Source organism: Nannobrachium achirus (genome assembly GCF_963921795.1).
Source record: "Nannobrachium achirus genome assembly, chromosome: 22".
Taxonomy (NCBI): Eukaryota; Metazoa; Chordata; class Actinopteri; order Myctophiformes; family Myctophidae; genus Nannobrachium; species Nannobrachium achirus.
In genome coordinates, this window is record NC_137829.1 from 4,045,902 (window position 1) to 4,071,367 (window position 25,466).

The following is a 25,466-nucleotide window of genomic DNA, read 5'->3' on the forward strand; positions in this document are numbered from 1 at the left end:
CGTATTGATCAGGAAGAATTAACCGGCGGTGTCACTACATCTTACCCTTTCCCTCTTCCCTGCAGATTCACTACAAGAAGGGCCACGACCAGCGCAAAGCCAAGCACACCTCCCTGGCTGTACCCCCTGAGATGGAGCTGGCCAAGAAGGTGTTCGAGCAGCGCAGCAATGTAAGTGCCTGAATCTCAACACAAACAGTGGTGGGAAAAGATATCAATACTGCAATATAGACATACTCTGTTACAAGTAAAATCCGGAATCCGAAAAAGTACAATATTTGGATCCAAGATGTAGTGGAGTAGAAGCAAAAGTATTGGAAATTGGAAATACTCTAGTAAAGTACAAATAAGTACAAATTGTAAGACATGGATACAAAGAAAAAGAGAAAAGTTAATTCTGCCATAGCCCCTAGTAGATCTGCTATTTTTGCTATGTTTTAATTTTACCCTATTTTGGGACACCAGGTTGAAAGTGGTTCATTAGTGGTTACATTCATGGATGTTAGTTTTCACTCTGCCCTAATTTGTGAAGGATATTGAACGTCCACTGTTGCCCCCTGCCCCCCCTCAAGGGTCCAACCATCCCCAGCAGACTGATAGGAATAACTGAACACCTGCTCTATGGTATTATTGGAGACAGACATTCTAGGCTGGCAGAGAGAGTCCAAGTCCTAATAATAGCAGGAAATGACAGGAATACCTGTTCGCCACCACATGTGTATCATCACATAGACATGGACAGCCCTAATAAAAGTTTCCCTGGTTTATCTGAGCTTAACACAGCACTGGGTTGCAATAGGATAGGAACATTCATTTGCTTTGCATGTTATAATGCTTGGGAAAGAAAATACACTCGTTCACACCAGTGCACTGCACTATAAGGATACTTACATACTACATAGGCACTCTTATTCATGAATTAAGACCTGCAATATAGGCTTAATATTGATGGCATAAAAGGGATTATATTGTATGGGCTTTCCCAGATATGGGCTTAATATTGATGGCATAAAAGGGATTCTATTTTATGGGCAGATATGGGCTTAATATTGATGGGATAAAAGGGATTCTATTAGTGTGGGAATCAGATGTAGTAGTAGTCAGCTCATATGGAGATCTAGGTGTAGGTGATGATCCAGTCGTCTCCATGTATGGATATCCGGGGTTTGATCTTTGATGAGGTGATGTCACAACAATGTGATGTCACAATGTCAACAAACAGGTCAGCAGCTACAATGTCAACAATGTGACAACAGCTAATAGACTATAGAAATTGAGGCGTTACTTACTTACTCACTGACTCAGATACGGGCAAGATGTGCCGGTTTTCATAGTTAAATTGCCAGCCAAATTTAAATATGAATGTGCGCTTATAACGCCAGGAAATAGCTATATTTAATCCTCATAATCACATCAATTTACCAAGCCATGTTGAAATACCATACCACAAAATGACCACTAGAGCGAGCCATAGACCATAGACTGTGGAAGCCCCCATGTTAACCAATGTTAAAACCAAGGTTCACAACATTCAAGGATGGGACGATGACGTCGATCCCCATTGACATGAATGGGAGACCCGCGGGCCGCCATCTGAGCTCAATACTGTTCAATTTGTGCTTGATCGTCTAAAACCACCATCAGTATGGGCACCGGAACGTATACAGATGCCACACAGAAAGTTTCCGAATCAAAATCCGACCTAGTGAAGCTGCGTGAGGGTCGGATGGTTTGCATTGAGCCTAGCGGCTAGCAGAGGCCTACGTAAACAAGGAAGATCAAAGAAGGAACGGACACCAACGTCATTTTCGTCATTTCAGGCTCCATGGGACGCCGCCATGACACTTTGGCCACCCAAAATTAACATTAGCGTCTATGAGCACTTCGTCACTTCCGCCACCCAAAAGTGGCCACCCGGCGTGCCAACTTCCGGGTGTTGTCTGTTCCTTGTAGATATTCCTTGTACGTAAACAGGAAGCTATGGCTTAAAGGTGACGTCATAATCGTATCCTTTTTTTTCACGGTTTACGTCTGTATACTAGCCGAAAGTAAGCTAACCGTTCCGCTCCGTCTATTAACCCAAATTAAAAGCTTAAACAATGCTTTTATATAAAAGTCGATTTAAGTCGCTTGGCAGGGAACTCCATAATGAGATAGTCGATCTAAAAGTCGACCGGCCCTGACTGAGTTAATTGCGACCTACGGTCGCAATTAACCCTGCCAGTGGCAGGGCTCTGAGGATGCCAATGGCTGTATCTACTGGCAGCAGGATTGTTGTGAAACTTGTTAGCACATTCGTGCTCTCTCCTTCCTGGAGGATGAATCGTCACCATTTGAGTGACTCCATGAAACCCTCATGTCAAGATGTCAACTTTCCATAATCTAATAGATTCTAGGATGAGCTCTACTGATCTTTCCTCTAGCGAACCTTTTGACTCTTTGTCTTGTAATGCTTACTGTTACTATTATTTTGGATTAGTATTATTACTATTATCTCCCCTGCAAATGTTTATTGTTACTATTATTATGTATTTGTATCATCATTATTATCTCCCCTGCAGCTCAAGTACCACGAGGACTACAATAAGAATGTGAAGGGCCATTGGTGCGAGACCCCCTACTTTGACGTGGCCACTGGCAGGGTGGCGATGGAGAACCTCAGCAATGTAAGAACATTAATATCACCTTTGTATGATACTATGGCATTTCTCGTCACATCTTGTTAAATACCTTGTTTTACAGTGAACAGCTAAAATAGCCAATCTGTAATCTCACAAGACGTCGCGCTGAGACTCAGTGTGAGCTTGGAGATTGGCTATATTTTAGGGGTGCAGGAAAAATCGATTCGAATTCATTTCTATTATGATTCTTTTTATTACGATAATTTATTAAATATTATGTTGTGTTTGCACAAGTTAAAAGAATGTGTGCAGGCATTAATAAATCAGACATGTTGTTTGGGATTTACCTATTGCTGTAAGTTGATAAAACCTTTACAATTATAAAAGCTACGTAACTTTCATGCCAGCAGACTGGAGTAGATCCTGATATATGAATTGAATAGAGAATCGTTTTGAATCGGAAAATAATCATTTCTATATTGGAATCGTTTGGATTTGAAAGAATCGCGGGATACCCAAAGATTCGCAGCCCTACTATATTTGCTATATTTCCGTAAGGATGCCAGGTTTAAATTGGATAAGTATTCTTTCTTCGTTCATGCCTTCTTAACCACTGCCCTTATCTGTTCACAGAAACTCTACACGCAAAAATGGGAGAAGACGAAAGCCCGCATTAATTTCATGCAAACGGAAACCCCTGTTTACGATTCAAACAAGAAGGCTCGTCAAGCTATTAGCCAAGTGAGTACCACCAGCAATCACCATTCACCAATACCACCACACACACACACACACACACACACACACACACACACACACACACACACACACACACACACACACACACACACACACACACACACACACACACACACACACACAAACACACACACACACACACACACACACACACACACACACACACACACACACACACACACATCATCTGTTGTTACCTCTGTGAACATCTCCTGCAAGTATAAATGTGTGTGGGGGGCTGGGGAAGCTCTGGAGGGAGACACAAGTCCCTCTCTGCTGTGATAAGAGCTACAAAAAAAAGTATGAAGTTTGATTCCTGACATTGCAGTCCTGCACTTTCCTGATCTTATAGTAACATCAGAAACCTCCATTGCAAGTGTTCAAAATAAGCAGAGAGCTGGAAAAAAGGTTGAGAACCACCTGTATACCTCATCATAAAGCTTGTCCCATGGGTTCACCACACTTACTCTGTTTTCTGTGTTTTTATCCCTAGGTCGTTTACAAGAAGGCTTACGAGAAGTCAAAAGATCACTCCGATTACAACACTCTTCCCGCTACAGAGAATCCCCTTCTCAGACAGCTCAGATATGCTGGAAACATCCTCAGTGATGTAAGTGTCCGAGGAACACATGTAGATTCTACATGGTCTTCTCTACATGATCTACATTAGTAGTACCCAAACAGTGGGTCGCGGACACATTTTTATGGGTCCCTTACTTTTTTTCACGAATCGAGTAAAAATCACATTTTCTTTTCCTACAAAAAATAAAATATATATTTCAAAAGATGGAAAACCTATTGAAATATATCAATATATCAATATATATATATATATATATATATATATATATATATATATATATATATATATATATATATTTGTAATTCCCCTGATCAATGTGATTTGTTTCCTTTCCTTTACAGAAAGTGTACAAACGAAGCTATGAGAAAAACAGGGGTTTCAGCATCAACTACTGCGACACGCCCAAGTTTCAGATGGACTCTGTACTTAAACAGTTTACCGATGTGAGTATTCCTGTAGACAAGAGAAACTGACTGAGTTTATAATTTGACGTCTGGCTGCCACTATTACTTTCTTAGTGATTATTTTATTGGTTAGATTTAGGATAGTATATATCTGTGAATCGACATTCACAGATATACAGTATATACTGTATTATTTAGTCACTTATATTTTTTTATAAACAACTAAATCGATGACTCTGATTAACCACTGTTTTATACTTTTGTTAGAAATCCTTTTTTATACATTAATTTTGTCAGAAAAAAATAAAATCTACACTCCAACAACTGCATCGCATAATGACGCATTGTGAGCTACTAGATCTGATTTATTTTATTTTTTTAATTGGTTATTGATTATTCTATTAAAATCAATTAGGGCCTTTAAGAAAAATCGATTAGTTGGATTAACTGGTGCAGCCCTACGGCCATCCTCTTCCCCTGTCATTTCAGTCCTCTTATTTGATGAGGTCTTTTGTTCAATCCCATGTCCAGATTATGACCATGTACATTTTCTTCCCAGGCAAAATACAAATCAAAGTATGACGATGAGGTGAAAGGACACTATATTGGCAGCTATGAGGATATCTATATGCTTCACTGCAAGGCACTTGAAGAACAGAAGAGCACTGTAAGTTGTTTCAGGTTTTTATTGTTTTTGTTTTTTTGGTCAAAATATGAGAAATTTCTGAAAGAGTATGCACTTCTCATGTCCTGCATTTGGTTTTTCAGCAACGGTACAAAGAAGATGCGGACGACATCAACTCAAGGTGCCGCTTCCCTCAAACTGTTACGCCTGGATATGAAGCTACCAAGAATCTTGCAAAATGTAAAGATGTAAGTAATCTTGGTTGGTTGGATTTATGTAGTTAATTATTCCTTAAAATCATCCAAGTAGCTCTGACATTTTATTCATGTACTGTAGAAATATTTCATAGAGTTCTTATGTTGTGTTTTGCAGAAAGTATACCGGCAACATCCGGACAAGGTGAAATTTACAAGTGTGACGGATTCTCCAGTTCAAGTTCAAGCCGCCATCAATGCCAAACAGCTAAGTGATGTATGTATCAACATTTTACCATTGCTGAAAATGTTTGAAAATGAAAAACTAAAAAAAGTTTGAAAATTTGCATCTGTAATGACAGGCCCAAAATATGGACGCCAAGTTCAAAGAGGCAAAAAGTCCACTAGAAATTGTAGAACTGGGGGGGGGGGGGGGGGGGGGGGGGGTTAAATATCTGTTGGATGAAATGAATACAATTACATTTCCATTTTTATTACACTGTATACATTTACTGCCTCAAAATCTGAGGCAGCTAATGCATTGGATCAGATTGTGTCGGAGACATTGAAAAATGTGCCCATTCATCCACATCCATTCATTCCGTGAACACCATGGAAACCGGAGAGCCATCTCTCTGTAGTATAAATAGCAGCATGCGTTCAGTTAGCCCAGAATAAACCCAGTGATCACACAGGGGCTGTTGGACAAGGAAAGTGACCGTTTACGTTTAGGAGATAAAGAAAGAGCTCTCTTAGGCCGACACCACCCTCTAGTGACAGGAAGTAAAACAACTATTTAATCCAGTCTAGACTCGAGACTATAGTTTGCTTGCTAAAAGAGTACAGTGATACATTTTGATTTCCTTCTCTTTCTCTACAGCTCAACTACAAGGCAGCTTATGAGAAACTAAAGGTTAAAAATGTCCTGCCGCATGACTATCCATTCTTCATCCAGTCCAGAGTCAACGCCTATAACCTTAGTGATGTAAGTAAACCAGCTGCTAGTTTGTTTGTTTCTTTCACTGAAATCTAAACTTTTTGATACATTCCATCCCAGAGTCCATTTGCCGTTGCAGTTTTCAACTCAAATGCCAATGTTTTGCTATCGTTGTAGAACTCCTATCACCATGACTGGGAGAAACTCAAAGCCAAGCAGTTTGAGGTCAAGGGTGACGCCATCTCGATCCTTGCCGCCCGCGCCCACACAAACATTGCCAGTGACGTGAGTATACAACAATGTTTAGGGGAATAATCAAATCCCTCCTTTTTAATATACACTACATTGTGTTTGGTGCTTCTGTATAGAATTTAAATTCAGATGATGTTGTTGTTGCTACTTCCAGGTTAAATACAAGAAGGAATTTGAGAAGAACAAGGGCCACATGGTCGGAGCCCTCAGCATCCAAGATGACCCCAAGATCATGCACTCCGTGCATGTGGCCAAAATGCAGAGCGAAGTAAGAAAAGAAAGCGTTTCCCTCATGTAAAACCACTTATACTTGGTCATACGATGATGGGCCAGAGGTGGCCATAGCTTAGTGCGGGGGTCAGCAACCCGCGGCTCTAGAGCCGCATGCGGCTCTTTAGCAGCACCCTAGTGGCTCCCTGGAGCTTTTTCAAAAATGTATAAAGGGAAAAATATATATTTTTTGTTTTAATATGGTTTCTGTAGGAGGACAAACATGACACAAACATTCTTAACGCTTTCCAATGCTGTAAAAATGTGTAGAATAAATATTAAATGTAATGCTCATTATGTATTTGTAGCCTACTTAGTCATTTTGACAGTAGGCTAATATAGCTAATATGGACTTTTAATATATTGTCACTGTCGGGCAGAAACCTTGTATCTCCAAGTTTCAAATTTGTATGTTTTTTTTTTTTTCGCAAAGTAAAGTCCTGCTTCATCATACAAGACTGACGCACAAAAGTAGTGAAAACAGCAGATCTACAAGCACACAACGCCTCGCGTGCGAGGCGTTGTGTGCTTGTAGATCGGCTGTTTTCACTAGTTTAGTTCATTTTGTAAATGATAAATACAACGATGTTTTGGACATACAAGGTTTCCACCCGACAAGGACGATATATAAGGCTTTTATAATTTTTTGCAGCTCCAGACAGATTTGTTTTTAGTTTCTTTGGTCCAATAGGGCTCTTTCAACATTTTGGGTTGCCGACCCCTGGCTTAGTGGGTAGAGGTTTTAGACACCTTAGTGGGTAGAGGTTTTAGACAATTCAGAGAGATTGCCTTCTGGTAATCAGAAGGTCACTGGTTCACCTTCCGGCCCGCTAGTAGTGAATACATGTGGACACTTAACCCCTAAAAGTTCTCCCCCCGAGGAGCACTCATCATGATCATATCAGCACTCATCATGATCATATCAGCAGCCATCAGCTGGTTGAGCACTCATCATGATCATATCAGCAGCCATCAGCTGGTTGATGCTAACACTGAATGCGCCCTAATTAAAAAAGGTCACCCACCCCTCCTGCTATTTTCACAATGTTTTAACCCATTAAGATGCATCTGTGTCACCTAATCACTTTAACCGTTGTTTTGTGTACTTTGACTATTCAAAAATAGCAGATCTACAAGCTCATAGCGTGGCACTCGGTGCCGTGCAATGAGCTTATAGATCTGCTATTTTTGAAAAAACTTGAAAAATTGTGCAAATTCTTCAATATATATTCTTTTGAAGCGAACATTGTTAACTCAAATCTTTGCCTCTGGGGGGGGTCCCCTGGAACCAAATGAGATGGGGGTCCGCGGTCAAACACATAATAATTCTGAGGGTCCTTGACATTAAAAACTTTCAGCACCACAGATAAAGCAACATATGTTTTTTTCAGAAAACCATTTTTTTTCAGAAAACCATTAGGATTTAAAAGACATTTTTAGCGGGTTTAATGTTATAAATGATTAATTATTGATTAATTATTATTAATTATAATTCTTTTGACAGTGTACATTCCCCCATGACGTCTCATGCTTACTGTATGTGTCCACAGCGTGCATACAAGAAGGACTATGAGAAGATGAAGCTGAGGTACACCCCCACGCTGGACATGATGTCGGTCACCCTGGCCAAGAAGTCACAGGCCATCGCCAGCATGTCTGGCTACAAGAACATCATCAACCGCTACCTCATGCCTCACGACAGCGTAGCGCTGGTCCTGGCCAAGCAAGCCAACACCATCCAGAGTAACGTAAGAAACATTAGGCATCGTTTATTTTGGTAGACCCTAGACAGACAGAAAACCTGCATTTTTATTTCGTTTTAGTCATAGTCTATTTTAATGCAAATGTATTTTGTTTTAGTCACATTTTAGTCATCTGTTTGGGTTTTAGTCTAGTTTTAGTTTACTAAATCTACAGTTGATTTTGACAAAAACATTTTATTTTGGCAGAGCCATAATATGAAACTGGTAAATGTTCGGAAATTGTGGAGTCAAATGATCCATTGTTGCACGAAACTCCTGAGTGTTAACTCTGAAAGTATATACTCGCAGAGTTCAAATGAACAGGATTTATGATGTATGAAGAACAATTTTCTTTTTGTCTCTCTTATCTCTTACCTCGTGTATGACACTTTCATCTTTTCTTTGTGCCAGAATGAATACAAGTATGAATACAACGTGAACACCAAGGGAACTCCATGGGTCCCCTATGGCTCCGTGGAGGTGGAAAAAGTCAAGAAGGCCGGCGAAATCTTTAGTGAGGTATGTAATGTACAGAACACAGACTCTCTTCCTCCCCTTGAAGATGCATGAAAGTGACACATCGTTATTTGATATGCAACGGAATAATGATCTTGTCAACTTCCCCGTATTACCCTGCAGAGAAAGTACAGACAACATCCAGACACTGTCCCCTTCACGGCCATCGATGACCATCCAGTCATGCTGCAGGCCAGAGTCAACCAGCTTCAGAGGAGTGATGTAAGTCTTCAAACTCCATTTTGGCACATTGGTGTCTGCTGCCATTCATGGACGATGAAAATGAAATAATAATGACACGTGATATTTTGTTGCTGTCAGGCAGAAAACGTGGATCTCCATAGTACAGTATTGAAACTTTTTATGTTTCTGTTTTTTCTGTAAACAAAGAAGGGCATTATCCCTACCTCGTCGTACACGTGTGTCGCAAACAAAAGTAGCCAATCTACTAGTTCATAACACGTCTGATCTTTTTTTTGTGTGAGTGAAAAGGGTTAAGTCTGTTCGTGTGGTTTATAACTATAGAGTTTGTTGTGACTAAATAATGACTACATTGGATCCATTGGAACACACATTTTTCCATTACCTTTTGTTTTATTTTCTGATCTGCAGCATGTTTGATTTACCATCTCTGTCCTCTGCCTCCTCATAGCTGTTCTACAAGAGAGGCCTCGAGGCGATCCACCAGAAGTATTCTCTGCCTGCTGACGCCCCTGAGTTCCTCCAGGCCAGGTGCAATGCATACAACCTCAGCAAGGTGGGTTAGGACACATACCGTATGTTCATATTTTGTTTAGAAAATGCTTTTTGTCTCATCACAAGTTGTGAGATGCACGTCACATTGTTTTGCCTCATGCATCAGATAGGCTTGATAATTACAATTCTTATCTTCTCCATCAGACCGCCTACAATTATCAGTGGCAGAAAGATATCGCCAAGGGATACGACATGAAGCCTGATGCCATATCTGTCCTGCATGCCAAGCAGGGCAGACATATTGCCAGCGATGTAAGCTCCATATCAACAGCATCTGCAATTGCATTGCCATGAATGTAGTCGGATCTACCATTTTCTTTCCTTTCCTTTCTTTCTTTTTTCTTTATTCTTATTTTTTGTGTGTTCTAAATTTCCTCTTTTTTCTATTCAGGTGCAATACAAGAAAGCATTCGAGAAGGCAAAGGGCCACCATGTTGGCTTCCGCAATATCAAGGACGACCCCTTGCTGGTTCACTACATGCAAGTGGCTAAGATGCAGAGCGAGAAGAACTACAAGAAGGACTTCCACAAGTCCAAGCTGAAGTATTGCTCCCCCGTGGACATGATGAGTTTGGTTCAGGCCAAGCATGCATCATCTGTACAGACCAACGCTGGCTACAAGCAGATCACCCACCATTACACTCTTCTACCAGACGCTATGAATCTGGAACTCGCTCGTACCATGAACGTCAACGCCAGCGATGTACGTTTGTATATTCACTTTCAGCACTCATACCATAAGTGATTACGGTACATAGCTGTGCTCATCACACTACACAAACAAACACGTGAATCAATAAAGTGAAAAAGAGGACTGGTATTCCAGTGAAGCAAACCTTCACTGGAATACCAGTCCTCTTTTTCACTTTATTGATTGCAAGAATATGTGCTGTGTAAACAGTCATAAACAAAATACAGACAATGCAAGGTGTTGCAAAGAATAATTATCTATCCACTGCCGTTACTGGTACGACTGTAGGTACTCTACTCCAATTTTCATTCTTTGCTTACAGAACCAGTACAGGATGGACTATGAGACCGGGGTGAAGGGAACCGGTTGGGTGCCCATTGGCTCCCTGGAAGTGGAGAAAGCCAAGAAGGCAGCCTCAGCCTTGAATGAGAGGAAATACAGGCACCACCCCTCAACCTACAAGTTCACCAGTGACACCAACTCCATGAGCATGGAGCTGTCCAAGGCCAACGCAAAGATCATGGACGAGGTGAGTGGCAGTGTTCATAACATCTCATTAGCTCTTTTTATGGCTATGTTAAGACTGGCAGTCCAAATCGGATTTTTGGCCTCTACAGTTGGGAATGGCATTTGTTTTATCAAGTCTGATTGAAAAAAGAAAAAGAAGAAAACACATGGAAACCGATTTATGCAAATAGGATTTAATTACTAGGTGGTTTGAAATCTGTTTAAAATCTGATTTCTAAAGATGTCTGTCAGTCTGTACACTCGGACACTGAAGCCTGAATTAACCATTATCATGTGGTGGTGTTGCTTCCCGAAAATAGGCTATCTATAACCTAACAACACGTCACGGTGTGACATATTGTGAGCTTGTAGGGAATATAAAAACACCATGCCATTACCACAGCAACCAATGCAAATCGGTCGATGGTGTCTGAATATACAAATCCGATCTGATCACTTGCAAATAATAGAGTGTAGTCGGTTCTAAAGGTCAGATTTGACAAACAAGGATTTGCCTGCAGTCTGAACAAAGCCTATACATCTCAGCCTTCAGTCACTCAGGTCACTTTTATGAATGCCAATAATCCCAGGCTTGTTGCTATTGTGGGATTTTTGCAGCAAGCATACAAAGCCAGCGGACAGAAGTTCATGCGCACCCACCACCTTCCATCTGATACGCCGGAGCTGTTGCAAGCCAAATGCAACGCTATCAACCGTAGCCAGGTTAGTAGATGATTAACTGTGTAATACTTTCCTACACTGTACTCTGCAAATTCAAATTTTCCTACCAGTACAATTATCTGATTTATCTTTTTTGTTTGTTTATTCAGACCTGCTACACACATGCCCATCGTCAAGATCTGCTCAAAGGACATCACGTGAAGGAAGACGCCATTGCCGTTGTTGCCGCAAAGGCTTGTAGGATCATCGCCAGTGATGTAAGTCTGTTCAGGCATTTTTCCTTGTGTTTTACATTACAGTATAAATGTCATATCGACACAGTTCAAATAAAAACTGGATGAACCTTGATCTTCTTTTCACAAAAATGATGAATTGAATGCAATAATATGAACACGATTATTTTCTTTGACAGGTGCAATACAAGAAAGCATTCGAGAAGGCAAAGGGCCACCATATTGGCGTCCGCAATATCAAGGACGACCCCTTGCTGGTTCACTACATGGAAGTGGCTAAGATGCAGAGCGAGAAGAACTACAAGAAGGACTTCCACAAGTCCAAGCTGAAGTATTGCTCCCCCGTGGACATGATGAGTTTGGTTCAGGCCAAGCAGTCCTCTGCTGTAACGACGCACATTGGCTACAAAAACATCCCTCACAATTATTTCCTTCTCCCCGATAACCTGAACTTGCAACGCTGTCGTAACATGATGGACATTCAGAGTGATGTACGTTTTCAGACTTCATTTGTCCTGTGCAAAATAATGGGCCCTTTTCACAGAATTGTCATAACAATGTAGAGACAGCTGCAGTTAATTAAATCAATGAGTCAATTGTATGAATGCTAAAAGAGAAAGTACTAGTCAATAGTCATTATTACTGTCAATGGACCTGTGAATGCACCCCAGGTAGAATACGGTAGTCTCCACTACGGTGCATAGACTAATGGAAATGCTTTAATAAACTATAAACAATGCTTTCTAACTGATAAATCATCAGTTCCACTATTGATGACTATTTAATTAGCTGCAGCTGTATTCGCGCTGCTATGATACACGCAGGAAATTAGTCTATTGTACTTTACATAGGATAACAAAATAATAGACATTGATCATGTTTTATCTGTCCTCAAATCCACAGAATAACTACAAGGCAGAATGGAACAGCTCTTATAGAGGTGCAGGATGGGTCCCTCTTGGTTCCGTTCCTGTTGAATTGGCAAAGCAAGCCAATAAAGCTAAGGATGAAAAGAGTTACCGCCAACACCCCAGTAAATTCAAGTTCTCCAGTAAGACCGACAACATGAGCATTGCCTTGGCCATGGAGAACTCCAAGCTGAAGGACATGGTAAGATCTTACCTCTTGGTATTTTAGCTAAGTTGATAGTTCCAAGATTTTACAAACCCCAACAAAAATAAATTGTTTATGTTATCTTTTTTTCCCCCTTTTTCTTTTTCTTTCTAGGCTGCCTATAAAGCCTCTGGTGAGAAGTTCATGCACACATACAGTCTACCATTGGATTACCCCGAGTTCCTTCAGGCTAAATTCAATGCCCAGACCATGAGCAAGGTACAGAACACAACTTACTCGTTCAGATTGATAAGTGCAACTAAATATGTCTTGTAAGGAAATCTTAACTGGGATTATCTTCTCCACCAGAAACACTACATTCACCAGTGGCAGAAAGATATTGCCAAGGGATACGACATGAAGCCTGATGCTATATCTGTCCTGCATGCCAAGCAAGGCAGACATATTGCCAGCGATGTAAGCACCATGTCAACAGCATCTACACGTTGTCTTTTCTTTCTTTCTTTTTCTTTATTCTTATTTTTTGTGTGTTCTAAATTTCCGCTTTTCTATTCAGGTGCAATACAAGAAAGCATTCGAGAAGGCGAAGGGCCACCATATTGGCGTCCGCAATATCAAGGACGACCCCATGCTGGTTCACTACATGGAAGTGGCTAAGATGCAGAGCGAGAAGAACTACAAGAAGGACTTCCACAAGTCCAAGCTGAAGTATTGCTCCCCCGTGGACATGATGAGTTTGGTTCAGGCCAAGCAGTCCTCTGCTGTAACAACGCTGATTGGCTACAAAAACATCCCTCACAATTATTTCCTTCTACCCGATAACCTGAACTTGGAACGCTGTCGCACCATGAACGTCATCGCCAGCGATGTAAGTGGTATTAATGTTATCTCTCTCATATCAATTCATTGATATTTATCTTTTCGTGGTCTTAATGACACAGTGAAACTGAACATCATTCATACAAGCCTAGATACTAAGCCGAGCAATATGCCATTCATATGAATATACAAACGTATACTAAGCCAATCAATACAATCATGTTACTTAACCTGCTTGCCTGTCTCAATGTCTTTCCAGAATCAGTACAAGTCTGACTGGAACAACTATGTTAGAGGAACTGGATGGGTACCCCTTGGTTCAATTGGAGTTGAGACTGCTAAGGTTGGTGGTGCGATTCTCGGTGAAAAGAAGTACAGGACTCATCCATCCACCTTTAAGTTCAGCAAGCTGATGGATTCCATGGACTTGGTTCTATCTACCGAAAACAACAAGATCATGAACAAGGTGCATATAATGAAAATACGAAAATGTACCCCACTCTTCTACATGAGCGCCTTTTTTGACATGTTGTATGCCTTTAAATATGTGTCATTGCAGCAAGCATACACTAAGAAATGGGAAGTGGACAAGCTGAAGATCCATGTAATGCCAGATTCTCCTGAGATTGTCCTGGCCAAGGCCAATGCCATCGCCATGAGCGACGTAAGTAGTTATATAAATACATCAAATTACTTGATTTCTTTTGGTCAGTATGTGATATGTAGTATATACATTTTGAAATAAGTAAAAGAGTTCATTGGGATGAGGGCTAGGTGAACAGAACAAACCAACCAAAAGTTGCAATATTGAAGATTTATTTTCTTCTTGCAAGGTTATTTCAAAAATAAGGTTAAAACATTTAAAGTTGAAAAAATATAATGAAAATAACAAACTTACAATGAGGTAATGCCTAAAGCAAGCATTCAGTACGAGTGCTACCGACTCCAATACTGTGTTAGGGCAGAGGTTCTCAACCTGTGGGTTGGGACCCCCAGGGTGTTCCCCAAATTATTTTGGGGAGTATAGAATGAATATCTTAATGTGCAACATTGTTTTCTCACTCAACAGTAAACAAACCAACATAAAGTTTAATTGTATAGAGGGTATCTGCACACTTCTAAAGTGCCAATTTAAGGACTTTTGTATACCTCTAAAATGACAAATGAAACATTGGCCAAATTGTCAAATATTAGAGGCCAGAAATGGTGAAAATAGCCGATCTACAGTACATGCTCACAATGGCGTTGTGAGCATGTAGATCTGCTATTTTCACAATAGAACCGTGTTATACAAAATGGAATGCCTCAACTCCAAGTGCTCGTCAGGGTGGGGGGTCCCCAGTTAAAATATAATTATTTGGGGGGTCTCAGCCCGAAACGATTGAGAACCTCTGTGTTAGGGGACAGAGCTCGGGACAGCATTGTGCCCGCCCAACTTCCCTCTCTAGTGACAAGAATGACTGAATTACAATTCAATTTCAAGGAGCTTTATTTGGGGAATATATATTAAAAAACATCTAACCATCTCTTCTTATTGTTGACAGAAACTTTACAAAGCCGGTTTGGTGGAGATGGCCAACAAGGGCCATCACCTGATGGGAGATGCCATCTCTGTTGTGACTGCCAAGCAAGGCACAAAGATTGCCAGCAATGTGAGTCAGGATGACCTTTACTGTACCAGAGCAAAACTAAAGCCTACTGTATGTTTTACAAAAGTGCAATATCTTTAAATGCTAAAAAAATGTCTTGCAGTACAAGTACAAGCTGGCTTTTGAAAAGGCGAAGGGCCACCATATTGGCTTCCGCAATATCAAGGACGACCCCATGCTGGTTCACTACATGGAAGTGGCTAAGATGCAGAGCGAGAGAAACTACAAGAAGGACTACGAAAAGGCCAAGCTGAAGTATCACTCCCCCGTGGACATGATGAGTGTGGTTCATGCCAAGGAAGCCTCTAAAGCTCAGACGTTTGCTGGATACAGAAACATCCCTCATAATTATTTCCTTCTCCCTGATAACCTGACAGTGCAGCACTGTCGTCAAATGGGTGCCCAGGCCAGCAATGTACGTGTGAAATGTCTTTGTTAAGCACATTGAGTTGACTTTATGAAATATGCTATATAAATATATTTTGCCGTGGCATGACTTGACTTATTTTATTTTTCCAGGCGGAGTACAAGTCTGACTGGAACAACTATGTTAGAGGAACTGGTTGGGTACCCATGGGTTCAATTGGAGTCGAGACTGCTAAGATTGGTGGTGACATTCTCGCTGAAAAGAGGTACAGGACTCATCCATCCACCTTTAAGTTCAGCAAGCTGATGGATTCCATGGACTTGGTTCTATCTACCGAAAACAACAAGATCATGAACAAGGTGCATATAATGAAAATACGAAAATATACCCCACTCTTCTACATGAGCGCCTTTTTGGAGCTGTGTGAAGCACAGGCTCCCTATACGTGGCCGTGTGGGTCTGTGTGTCTGTCTGTCTGTCTGTGTGTGTGTCTGTATGTAGCCTGAACTTCCTAAACTTCGGCACGCCACTAGTCCCACAGTTTTGCCACCACACACTCGCGCCATATGTCAAATCGACCGGCTTACTCGGGAATCGTGGGCTATTACTTTTCTAAGAGAAAGGTTCTATAGTTTAATTGATATTAATTTATTAGTGAATTAATTTTCCCCATTGACTTATAATGGGAATCGCAAAAACTCACATTCAATTATTTGTCTCTCGCAAACCATAGGGGCTAGAGTTTCAAGACTTGGAGAGGAGGTTCATAATGATTTCAAGGATTAAATAAAAAATAATTGTGTCATTTGGCCGCATGGTGGCGCCATAACACCCCACTTTACGTTTTGGCCTGTAACTCTTGAACCGTAGGTCGGAAAATTAAAAATATTTTTTCCCTGGATTCCTTGGGTCATGACGCATCTCCCCATATAGGCCACGCCCATTTGCGCCATGATAGATTTTCCGCCATCTTGAATTTTCTCCAAAACACACTTTTTGCTCCTTTTCCTACATATTTTCTTCAAATGTCACAAAAATCGGTACACATGATCCACACACACACACACACACACACACACACACACACACACACAGCTCCACTTCACACGGGTGTGTTTTTTTTTTGACATGTTGTATGCCTTTAAATATGTGTCATTGCAGCAAGCATACACTAAGAAATGGGAAGTGGACAAGCTGAAGATCCATGTAATGCCAGATTCTCCTGAGATTGTCCTGGCCAAGGCCAATGCCATCACCATGAGCAACGTAAGACAAATACATAAATAAAACTATGTACGGTATTTTTCCATGGTCAATATTGTGATGGTACTACATCAATATAATAAAATAACTGCAGAATTATAGTAGTCCTTGTTATTTAATTTATGTAAAGACAAATCATTTCATTCTAATCTCTGTCAATCATCTTTCACAGAAACTTTACAAAGCCGAGACCGTGGCGATGGCCAACAAGGGCCATAACATGAAAGGAGACGCCATTCCTATATTAGCGGCCAAAGCTAGCACCATTATTGCCAGCAATGTAAGTTGGGATGCCCTTGCTGTACCAAACAAAAATGTACTACCACACTTTGATTAATATAACAGTTATGACAAAAAAAAATCCTCATCACCCATTACAGTACAAGTACAAGCTGGCCTTTGAGAAGGCGAAGGGCCACCATATTGGCTTCCGCAATATCAAGGACGACCCCATGCTGGTTCACTACATGGAAGTGGCTAAGATGCAGAGCCAGAAGAACTACAAGAAGGACTACGAAAAGGCCAAGCTGAAGTATCACTCCCCCGTGGACATGATGAGTGTGGTTCATGCCAAGGAAGCCTCTAGAGTTCAGACCATGGCTGGTTACAAGCGTATCATCAATCACTATACAGTCCTCCCTGATGCCATGAATCTGGAACTTGCTCGTAACATGCAGGTCATCGCCAGCGATGTAAGTGTAAAACATTTTCTTTTCTTTTCTGACTTTTATGCAGTGGTTGAAGAATTACTCTGATCTTTTTTATTTAACCTGCTGCGAGCTTGTAGATCTGCTATTTTTGAAAAATCTTTGAATATATCTTTTTAAAAGCGAACATTTGTAACTCAAATATTTGCTTCTGGGTGGTCCCTGGAACAACATGTTTTGAGATTGGGGGTCCGTGGCCAAATACATGTAATTTTGGGGGTCCTTGACTTGAAAAAGTTTGAGAACCACTGATTTAGAAGAAGGATTTAGAAGACATTTATACATTCAAAGACTTGCGCAAATGTTAACGATTTTTCCAAAATAGCAGCTCTACAAGCTCACTGTGAGCTTGTATATCTGCTATTTTTCAATAGTTGACACAGATTTGCATTCAGGTCTAAATGGGTTAAGAGTAAAAGTATCAATACCACTATTGTAGATTTGGGATGCGTGGAGAAGTTGAGGGGCGGAGAGGCGAGCGGGCGGGGTCCTGTGAAGTTCTCAAAAAAATGTCTTGAGTAAAAGTACTAAGTATTGGCGTCAAAATGTACTAAAAGTAAAAGTACTAAAAGTACTGTCTCAAACCTTTCAGTAAATAGCAGGTTTATAAGCTCACAGCCTGCCACATCACTTGTCATTGTGAGCTTGTTGATTGGCCATTTTGGAATAACCAAGGTATAAAATAGAACGTGTGTTAATATATGTTTTGTAATAATAATTTAAATCCTTAAAGTAACTAGTAAAAAGTGGAGTAAAGAGTATAATATTTGCCTCTGAGAGTGGAAGTAGAAGTATGAAGTGTTGAAAAATGGTATACTCAAGTGAAGTAAAAGTTCCTCAAAATTATAATTAAGTACAATACTTGAGTAAAATGTACTCACACCACTGATTTTATGAATTTTGTTTGTGAAATAAGGCTCCAAAAGTAAATGTAATCTATTTTGAAACCCTCTCAAGGACCCCTGGGGGACCCCGAACCCCACGTTGCTTACAACTGTCTTACTGTCATACATTTAAATAATGAGATTCACATTCATTGTAAAGTAACATGTTTTATGTCTTCCTTCAGAACCAGTACAAGAGTGACTACAACAGCTTTTTGAGGGGCATAGGATGGGTTCCTATTGGTTCTTTGGACGTTGAAAAAGCGAAAGCTGCTGCCAAGGCCTTGGATGAGAAATCGTATCGCCAGCACCCCAGTAACTTCAAGTTCACCAAGGACATGCATTCCATGGACCTGTCACTGGCAGCTGAAAACAACCGGATAATGGACAAGGTGCTGGGGGTTATTCACTGTACTTGTACAAGACTGCATAATGTTCATGGAACATCAAAACGCTAACATGCACATGTGTCTTTCCAGAAAGCCTACCTGAAAAAATGGGAGGTGGACAAGACCTCGATCCACATCATGCCTGATGACATGGCTGTTGTTCTGGCCAGAGCTAATAAGGCAATCTACAGTGAGGTACAGGACTGGTCTAGTGCATTTACATGTATTTGCCAATAGCAAACGATGATCTATCATTATCATCATTCATTCATTGACCAACAGAGCAACGAAGTTTGATGTCATTTACCCATCCTACCTGGTTCACCTTTTTCCCCCCCATTCTGAATTCCCATAGACTTTTTTTTTTCTTTTGTCATATAAGAACTGTGTTCCAAACATAAACAAATGATCTAAGCGGTTTGACTCATATGGATATGAAGAATCAACTGATGGTGAGATTTTAACTCTAATGTTACTGTCGCCGAATTAGTTACATTTTCGCTAGAAACAGGTTTTATCAAATATGAGTGACTGACTATCATAAACCATACAGTGCCACCTCCCCGACAATATCGCGCGGACCGTTTGTTTATTTTTGGACTACAATGCTTATATGAGACGATTTTAAGATGACCCAATGTTATTCTCCATAGAGAAATTACTTCCGTGAACCGGGGGATGAGCGAGTCACGCCATGACTTCGTTACTCTATACACATTATTATGTACTGTACAGTACTACCTACTGGCATTTTTATTGGCCACAAACTTGTGCTTTCCTTTAAATATATATTTTCCCTCTTTAGAAAGCATACAAGTTGGACAATGAGCTGTCCAAGAAGAAAGGACACCATGTGCGCTCTGATGCCATTGCAATCCAAGCTGCCAAAGCCTCCACTGCCATTGCCAGTGATGTAAGTTTTTTTGTTCATCATGCTAATATTACCCCCATTAGATGTATGTCCTATTTTCTCCCATAATTTAACATATTACACTCTCCCTCACAGCACAAGTACTTAGCAGGTTACCGCAAACAAGTTGGTCACCACATTGGTGCCCGCTGCATCGAGGATGACCCTCTGCTTATGCTGGCTCTGAACTCAGCCAAGATCGCCAGCGATGCCCTGTACAAGAAGGACTTCCACAAGTCCAAGACCAAGTTCCACCTTCCAGTGGATATGATGCAGTTTGAACTGGCCAAAAAGAACCAGATTCAGGTCAACCATGCCAACTACATCACTCGCCTGCACAACTGGACCTGCCTGCCAGATTCCAATGATGTTGTCGCGGCCAGACACTCATATGACCTATTGAGTGATGTAAGTATAGGTTCCTTTAATGGTACAGACAACTTTATTTGTTTTGGTCTATATAGTGTGATGTACATATAGACCAGATACAAATGTTTTTATGTGTACAGTATCTGTGAAACAATTATCATTATTGATGTATTTATTTTTGCTCGATCCAGGCTGTTTACAAGGCTGAACTGAAGGACCTGCGGGGTATTGGATGGGTTCCTCTAGGTTCACTTGATGTGGAGAAGGCAAAGCATGCTGGTAAAATCCTGAGTGAAAGAAATTATCGCCAGCATCCCAGCAACTTCAAGTTCACCAGCACAACTGAAGACATGCCCATGGAATTAGCTAAGGTCAATCTCCAGATTGCCAACAAGGTAACCATGTCAATATCAATCTCATGACCAGAAATGTACCTCTTTTTACTTTAAATGAAAAACATATTTGAAGTAGAAAAAATACAAGGCTGAATTATTTGTCTGGTATTGGATGAATATTAAAAAGTTTGATTTGATCTTTTTTGTTATTTATAATTGATTATTATTCAATGACCTTTCATTGCAGAAAGCATATACTGATGCCTGGGAGAAGGACAAGACTAAACTCCATATCATGCCTGATGCTATGGATGTTGTTCTGGCCAAAGCAAATAAGACCATCTACAGTTTGGTAAGTCTTCAATCCAAAATACTGTACATGTTCGTAAATACTAAATTTTGTTCTCAAAATTCCCATCATCACTAGCTTTTTAAACTATACTTTGTGTAATATCTGACCATTTTCTTCAGAAGATACTAAAATGTGTTTTAAAATGGATATACTACATTGTTTAGATCTTAATGAATCCACTAAGATGTTGTCATTTATTTCCCTTACAGAAACAGTACACACAAGCAAATGAAGATGCCAAGAAGAAGGGGTACGATATACGTAATGATGCCATTTCCATTATTGCAGCCAAGCAAGGAAGGGACATTATCAGTGAAGTAAGTTCTTACTTTTACAGAAATAATGTGTTACTGTACATTACCATGAATTTCATTTTTTATTAAATGTCTCTTCTCATTTCTCTTTTTACAAGGTAAAGTACAGGTCAGCATACCGTAAGACCACATTGGGCCACCACATTGGTGCCCGCTGCATCCAGGATGACCCTCTGCTCATGTTGGCTCTGAACTCAGCCAAGATCGCTAGTGATGCCCTGTACAAGAAGGACTTCCACAAGTCCAAGACCAAGTTCCACCTTCCAGTGGATATGATGCAGTTTGAACTGGCCAAAAAGAACCAGATTCAGGTTAACCATGCCAACTACATCACTCGCCTGCACAACTGGACCTGCCTGCCAGATTCCAATGATGTTGTCGCGGCCAGACACGCATATGACCTATTGAGTGATGTAAGTATAGACCAGATCAAACTGTTGCATGTTTGTAAACAAACGGCATTTAGTAGAATATCTATTCATGTTTTCACATACATTTTTGGTTTTGGTGATGTCATGATGATTCTGTCTATTTTGTTGTTATGTGTTCGGTATCTGTGAAACAATGAAAATGTTGACCTTCCCCCGCTTTCCGGTCCAGGCTGTTTACAAGGCTGAACTGAAGGACCTGCGGGGTATTGGATGGGTTCCTATTGGTTCAATTGATGTGGAGAAGGCAAAGCAGGCTGGTAAAATCCTGGGTGAAAGAAATTATCGTCAGCATCCAAGCAACTTCAAGTTCACCAGCACAACAGAAGCCATGCCCATGGAATTAGCTAAGGCCAATGCCCAGATTGCCAACAAGGTATTGACTCAGTTCAAGTTTGAGTGTTGTATAACGTCAAATTATTATACTGATGACAATGTCATTACTCTCTCATAAAGCAGCCCATTTATTGTGTTTTCAATTTAAACAATTCTCATGTCTGTATATATCTTTACAGAAAGCATATCTTGAAGCCTGGGAAAAAGACAAGGTCAAACTTCATATCATGCCTGATGCCATGGATGTCGTTTTGGCCAAAGCAAATAAGGCCAACTACAGTGTTGTAAGTAATTATACCAAGATGTTAAAATGTACATACAATATGGACAACATGTCCATGTGTTACTAAAGTGTATGGGATTTTCTTCTTTATTCACAGAAAGCATACAAACAAGCAAATGAAGATTCCAAAAAGAAGGGGTACGATATGCGTAATGATGCCATTCCCATTATTGCAGCCAAGCACGGAAGGACCATTATCAGTGAAGTAAGTTCTTGTACTTAAGCACTTTTACAGAAAGAGTGTGTTACTGCACATTGCCATGAATTTCATTTTTATTAACTGTCTATTTTTGTTTCTCTTTTTACAAGGTAAAGTACAGGGAACCATACCGTAAGACCACATTGGGCCACCACATTGGTGCGCGCTGCATCCAGGACGACCCTCTGATCATGCTGGCTCTGAACTCAGCCAGGATCGCTAGTGATGCCCTGTACAAGAAGGACTTCCACAAGTCCAAGACCAAGTTCAACCTTCCAGTAGATATGATGCAGTTTGAACTGGCAAAGAAGAATCAGATTCAGGTCAACCATGCCAACTACATCACTCGCCTGCACAACTGGACCTGCCTGCCAGATTCCAATGATGTTGTCGCGGCCAGACACTCATATGACCTATTGAGTGATGTAAGTATAGACCAGATCAAACTGTTTGCATGTTTGTAAACAAAGGGTCATTTAGTAGAGTGTCTATTCATATTTTCACATACATTTGTTTTGGTGATGTCATGATGATTCTGTCTATTTTGTTGTTATGTGTTCGGTATCTGTGAAACAATGAAAATGTTGACCTTCCCCCGCTTTCCGGTCCAGGCTGTTTACAAGGCTGAACTGAAGGACCTGCAGGGTATTGGATGGGTTCCTATTGGTTCACTTGATGTGGAGAAGGCAAAGCATGCTGGTAAAATCCTGAGTGAAAGAAATTATCGTAAGCATCCAAGCAACTTCAAGTTCACCAGCACAACAGAAGCCATGCCCATGGAATTAGCTAAGGCCAATGCCCAGATTGCCAACAAGGTATTGACTCAGTTCAAGTTTGAGTGTTGTATAACGTCAAATTATTATACTGATGACAATGTCATTACTCTCTCATAAAGCAGCCCATTTATTGTGTTTTCAATTTAAACAATTCTCATGTCTGTATATATCTTTACAGAAAGCATATCTTGAAGCCTGGGAAAAAGACAAGGTCAAACTTCATATCATGCCTGATGCCATGGATGTCGTTTTGGCCAAAGCAAATAAGGCCAACTACAGTGTTGTAAGTAATTATACCGAGATGTTAAAATGTACATATATGGACAACGTGTCCATGTGTTACTAATGTGTATGGGATTTTCTTCTTTATTCACAGAAAGCATACAAACAAGCAAATGAAGATTCCAAAAAGAAGGGGTACGATATGCGTAATGATGCCATTCCCATTATTGCAGCCAAGCACGGAAGGACCATTATCAGTGAAGTAAGTTCTTGTACTTAAGCACTTTTACAGAAAGGGTGTGTTACTGCACATTGCCATGAATTTCATTTTTATTAACTGTCTATTTTTGTTTCTCTTTTTACAAGGTAAAGTACAGGGAACCATACCGTAAGACCACATTGGGCCACCACATTGGTGCGCGCTGCATCCAGGACGACCCTCTGATCATGCTGGCTCTGAACTCAGCCAGGATCGCTAGTGATGCCCTGTACAAGAAGGACTTCCACAAGTCCAAGACCAAGTTCAACCTTCCAGTAGATATGATGCAGTTTGAACTGGCAAAGAAGAATCAGATTCAGGTCAACCATGCCAACTACATCACTCGCCTGCACAACTGGACCTGCCTGCCAGATTCCAATGATGTTGTCGCGGCCAGACACTCATATGACCTATTGAGTGATGTAAGTATAGACCAGATCAAACTGTTTGCATGTTTGTAAACAAAGGGGCATTTAGTAGAGTGTCTATTCATATTTTCACATACATTTGTTTTGGTGATGTCATGATGATTCTGTCTATTTTGTTGTTATGTGTTCGGTATCTGTGAAACAATGAAAATGTTGACCTTCCCCCGCTTTCCGGTCCAGGCTGTTTACAAGGCTGAACTGAAGGACCTGCAGGGTATTGGATGGGTTCCTATTGGTTCAATTGATGTGGAGAAGGCAAAGCATGCTGGTAAAATCCTGAGTGAAAGAAATTATCGTAAGCATCCAAGCAACTTCAAGTTCACCAGCACAACAGAAGCCATGCCCATGGAATTAGCTAAGGCCAATGCCCAGATTGCCAACAAGGTATTGACTCAGTTCAAGTTTGAGTGTTGTATAACGTCAAATTATTATACTGATGACAATGTCATTACTCTCTCATAAAGCAGCCCATTTATTGTGTTTTCAATTTAAACAATTCTCATGTCTGTATATATCTTTACAGAAAGCATATCTTGAAGCCTGGGAAAAAGACAAGGTCAAACTTCATATCATGCCTGATGCCATGGATGTCGTTTTGGCCAAAGCAAATAAGGCCAACTACAGTGTTGTAAGTAATTATACCAAGATGTTAAAATGTACATATATGGACAACGTGTCCATGTGTTACTAATGTGTATGGGATTTTCTTCTTTATTCACAGAAAGCATACAAACAAGCAAATGAAGATTCCAAAAAGAAGGGGTACGATATGCGTAATGATGCCATTCCCATTATTGCAGCCAAGCACGGAAGGACCATTATCAGTGAAGTAAGTTCTTGTACTTAAGCACTTTTACAGAAAGAGTGTGTTACTGCACATTGCCATGAATTTCATTTTTATAAACTGTCTATTTTTGTTTCTCTTTTTACAAGGTAAAGTACAGGGAACCATACCGTAAGAAGACATTGGGCCACCACATTGGTGCGCGCTGCATCCAGGACGACCCTCTGATCATGCTGGCTCTGAACTCAGCCAGGATCGCTAGTGATGCCCTGTACAAGAAGGACTTCCACAAGTCCAAGACCAAGTTCAACCTTCCAGTAGATATGATGCAGTTTGAACTGGCAAAGAAGAATCAGATTCAGGTCAACCATGCCAACTACATCACTCGCCTGCACAACTGGACCTGCCTGCCAGATTCCAATGATGTTGTCGCGGCCAGGAAGTCCTATGATCTGCTGAGTGATGTGAGTACCTCAAACAAGTTAAACATGTTATTTCATGTACTGTAATTGTGGCTCTGCTCTGGTCAACTTTGACACTGATTCATTT

At 40.6% G+C, this 25,466-nt stretch overlaps 1 protein-coding gene across 1 annotated transcript in view; it reads left to right on the plus strand.

The window, feature by feature from the left end:
• The window catches only part of neb (nebulin), a gene marked incomplete at its 5' end in the record, with an annotated part of 93,346 nt that overhangs the window by 12,232 nt on the left and 55,648 nt on the right, over positions 1 to 25,466 (plus strand). The window contains 53 exons of the mRNA XM_080753524.1: positions 66 to 170; positions 2,561 to 2,665; positions 3,254 to 3,361; positions 3,873 to 3,989; positions 4,304 to 4,405; positions 4,926 to 5,033; positions 5,135 to 5,239; positions 5,364 to 5,462; positions 6,066 to 6,170; positions 6,300 to 6,407; positions 6,529 to 6,642; positions 8,195 to 8,392; positions 8,798 to 8,905; positions 9,026 to 9,124; positions 9,555 to 9,659; positions 9,803 to 9,910; positions 10,050 to 10,361; positions 10,672 to 10,878; positions 11,475 to 11,579; positions 11,687 to 11,794; positions 11,950 to 12,261; positions 12,674 to 12,880; positions 12,998 to 13,102; positions 13,193 to 13,300; positions 13,401 to 13,712; positions 13,923 to 14,129; positions 14,223 to 14,327; positions 15,208 to 15,315; positions 15,416 to 15,727; positions 15,832 to 16,038; positions 16,841 to 16,945; positions 17,115 to 17,222; positions 17,323 to 17,634; positions 18,719 to 18,925; positions 19,013 to 19,117; positions 19,728 to 19,835; positions 19,929 to 20,240; positions 20,393 to 20,596; positions 20,784 to 20,888; positions 21,098 to 21,205; positions 21,301 to 21,615; positions 21,803 to 22,006; positions 22,146 to 22,250; positions 22,347 to 22,454; positions 22,559 to 22,873; positions 23,060 to 23,263; positions 23,403 to 23,507; positions 23,601 to 23,708; positions 23,813 to 24,127; positions 24,314 to 24,517; positions 24,657 to 24,761; positions 24,855 to 24,962; positions 25,067 to 25,381. Of these exons, the coding sequence (XP_080609650.1) occupies positions 66 to 170; positions 2,561 to 2,665; positions 3,254 to 3,361; positions 3,873 to 3,989; positions 4,304 to 4,405; positions 4,926 to 5,033; positions 5,135 to 5,239; positions 5,364 to 5,462; positions 6,066 to 6,170; positions 6,300 to 6,407; positions 6,529 to 6,642; positions 8,195 to 8,392; positions 8,798 to 8,905; positions 9,026 to 9,124; positions 9,555 to 9,659; positions 9,803 to 9,910; positions 10,050 to 10,361; positions 10,672 to 10,878; positions 11,475 to 11,579; positions 11,687 to 11,794; positions 11,950 to 12,261; positions 12,674 to 12,880; positions 12,998 to 13,102; positions 13,193 to 13,300; positions 13,401 to 13,712; positions 13,923 to 14,129; positions 14,223 to 14,327; positions 15,208 to 15,315; positions 15,416 to 15,727; positions 15,832 to 16,038; positions 16,841 to 16,945; positions 17,115 to 17,222; positions 17,323 to 17,634; positions 18,719 to 18,925; positions 19,013 to 19,117; positions 19,728 to 19,835; positions 19,929 to 20,240; positions 20,393 to 20,596; positions 20,784 to 20,888; positions 21,098 to 21,205; positions 21,301 to 21,615; positions 21,803 to 22,006; positions 22,146 to 22,250; positions 22,347 to 22,454; positions 22,559 to 22,873; positions 23,060 to 23,263; positions 23,403 to 23,507; positions 23,601 to 23,708; positions 23,813 to 24,127; positions 24,314 to 24,517; positions 24,657 to 24,761; positions 24,855 to 24,962; positions 25,067 to 25,381 (8,694 nt within the window). The remainder of the gene's footprint in view (positions 1 to 65; positions 171 to 2,560; positions 2,666 to 3,253; positions 3,362 to 3,872; positions 3,990 to 4,303; positions 4,406 to 4,925; positions 5,034 to 5,134; positions 5,240 to 5,363; positions 5,463 to 6,065; positions 6,171 to 6,299; positions 6,408 to 6,528; positions 6,643 to 8,194; positions 8,393 to 8,797; positions 8,906 to 9,025; positions 9,125 to 9,554; positions 9,660 to 9,802; positions 9,911 to 10,049; positions 10,362 to 10,671; positions 10,879 to 11,474; positions 11,580 to 11,686; positions 11,795 to 11,949; positions 12,262 to 12,673; positions 12,881 to 12,997; positions 13,103 to 13,192; positions 13,301 to 13,400; positions 13,713 to 13,922; positions 14,130 to 14,222; positions 14,328 to 15,207; positions 15,316 to 15,415; positions 15,728 to 15,831; positions 16,039 to 16,840; positions 16,946 to 17,114; positions 17,223 to 17,322; positions 17,635 to 18,718; positions 18,926 to 19,012; positions 19,118 to 19,727; positions 19,836 to 19,928; positions 20,241 to 20,392; positions 20,597 to 20,783; positions 20,889 to 21,097; positions 21,206 to 21,300; positions 21,616 to 21,802; positions 22,007 to 22,145; positions 22,251 to 22,346; positions 22,455 to 22,558; positions 22,874 to 23,059; positions 23,264 to 23,402; positions 23,508 to 23,600; positions 23,709 to 23,812; positions 24,128 to 24,313; positions 24,518 to 24,656; positions 24,762 to 24,854; positions 24,963 to 25,066; positions 25,382 to 25,466) is intronic.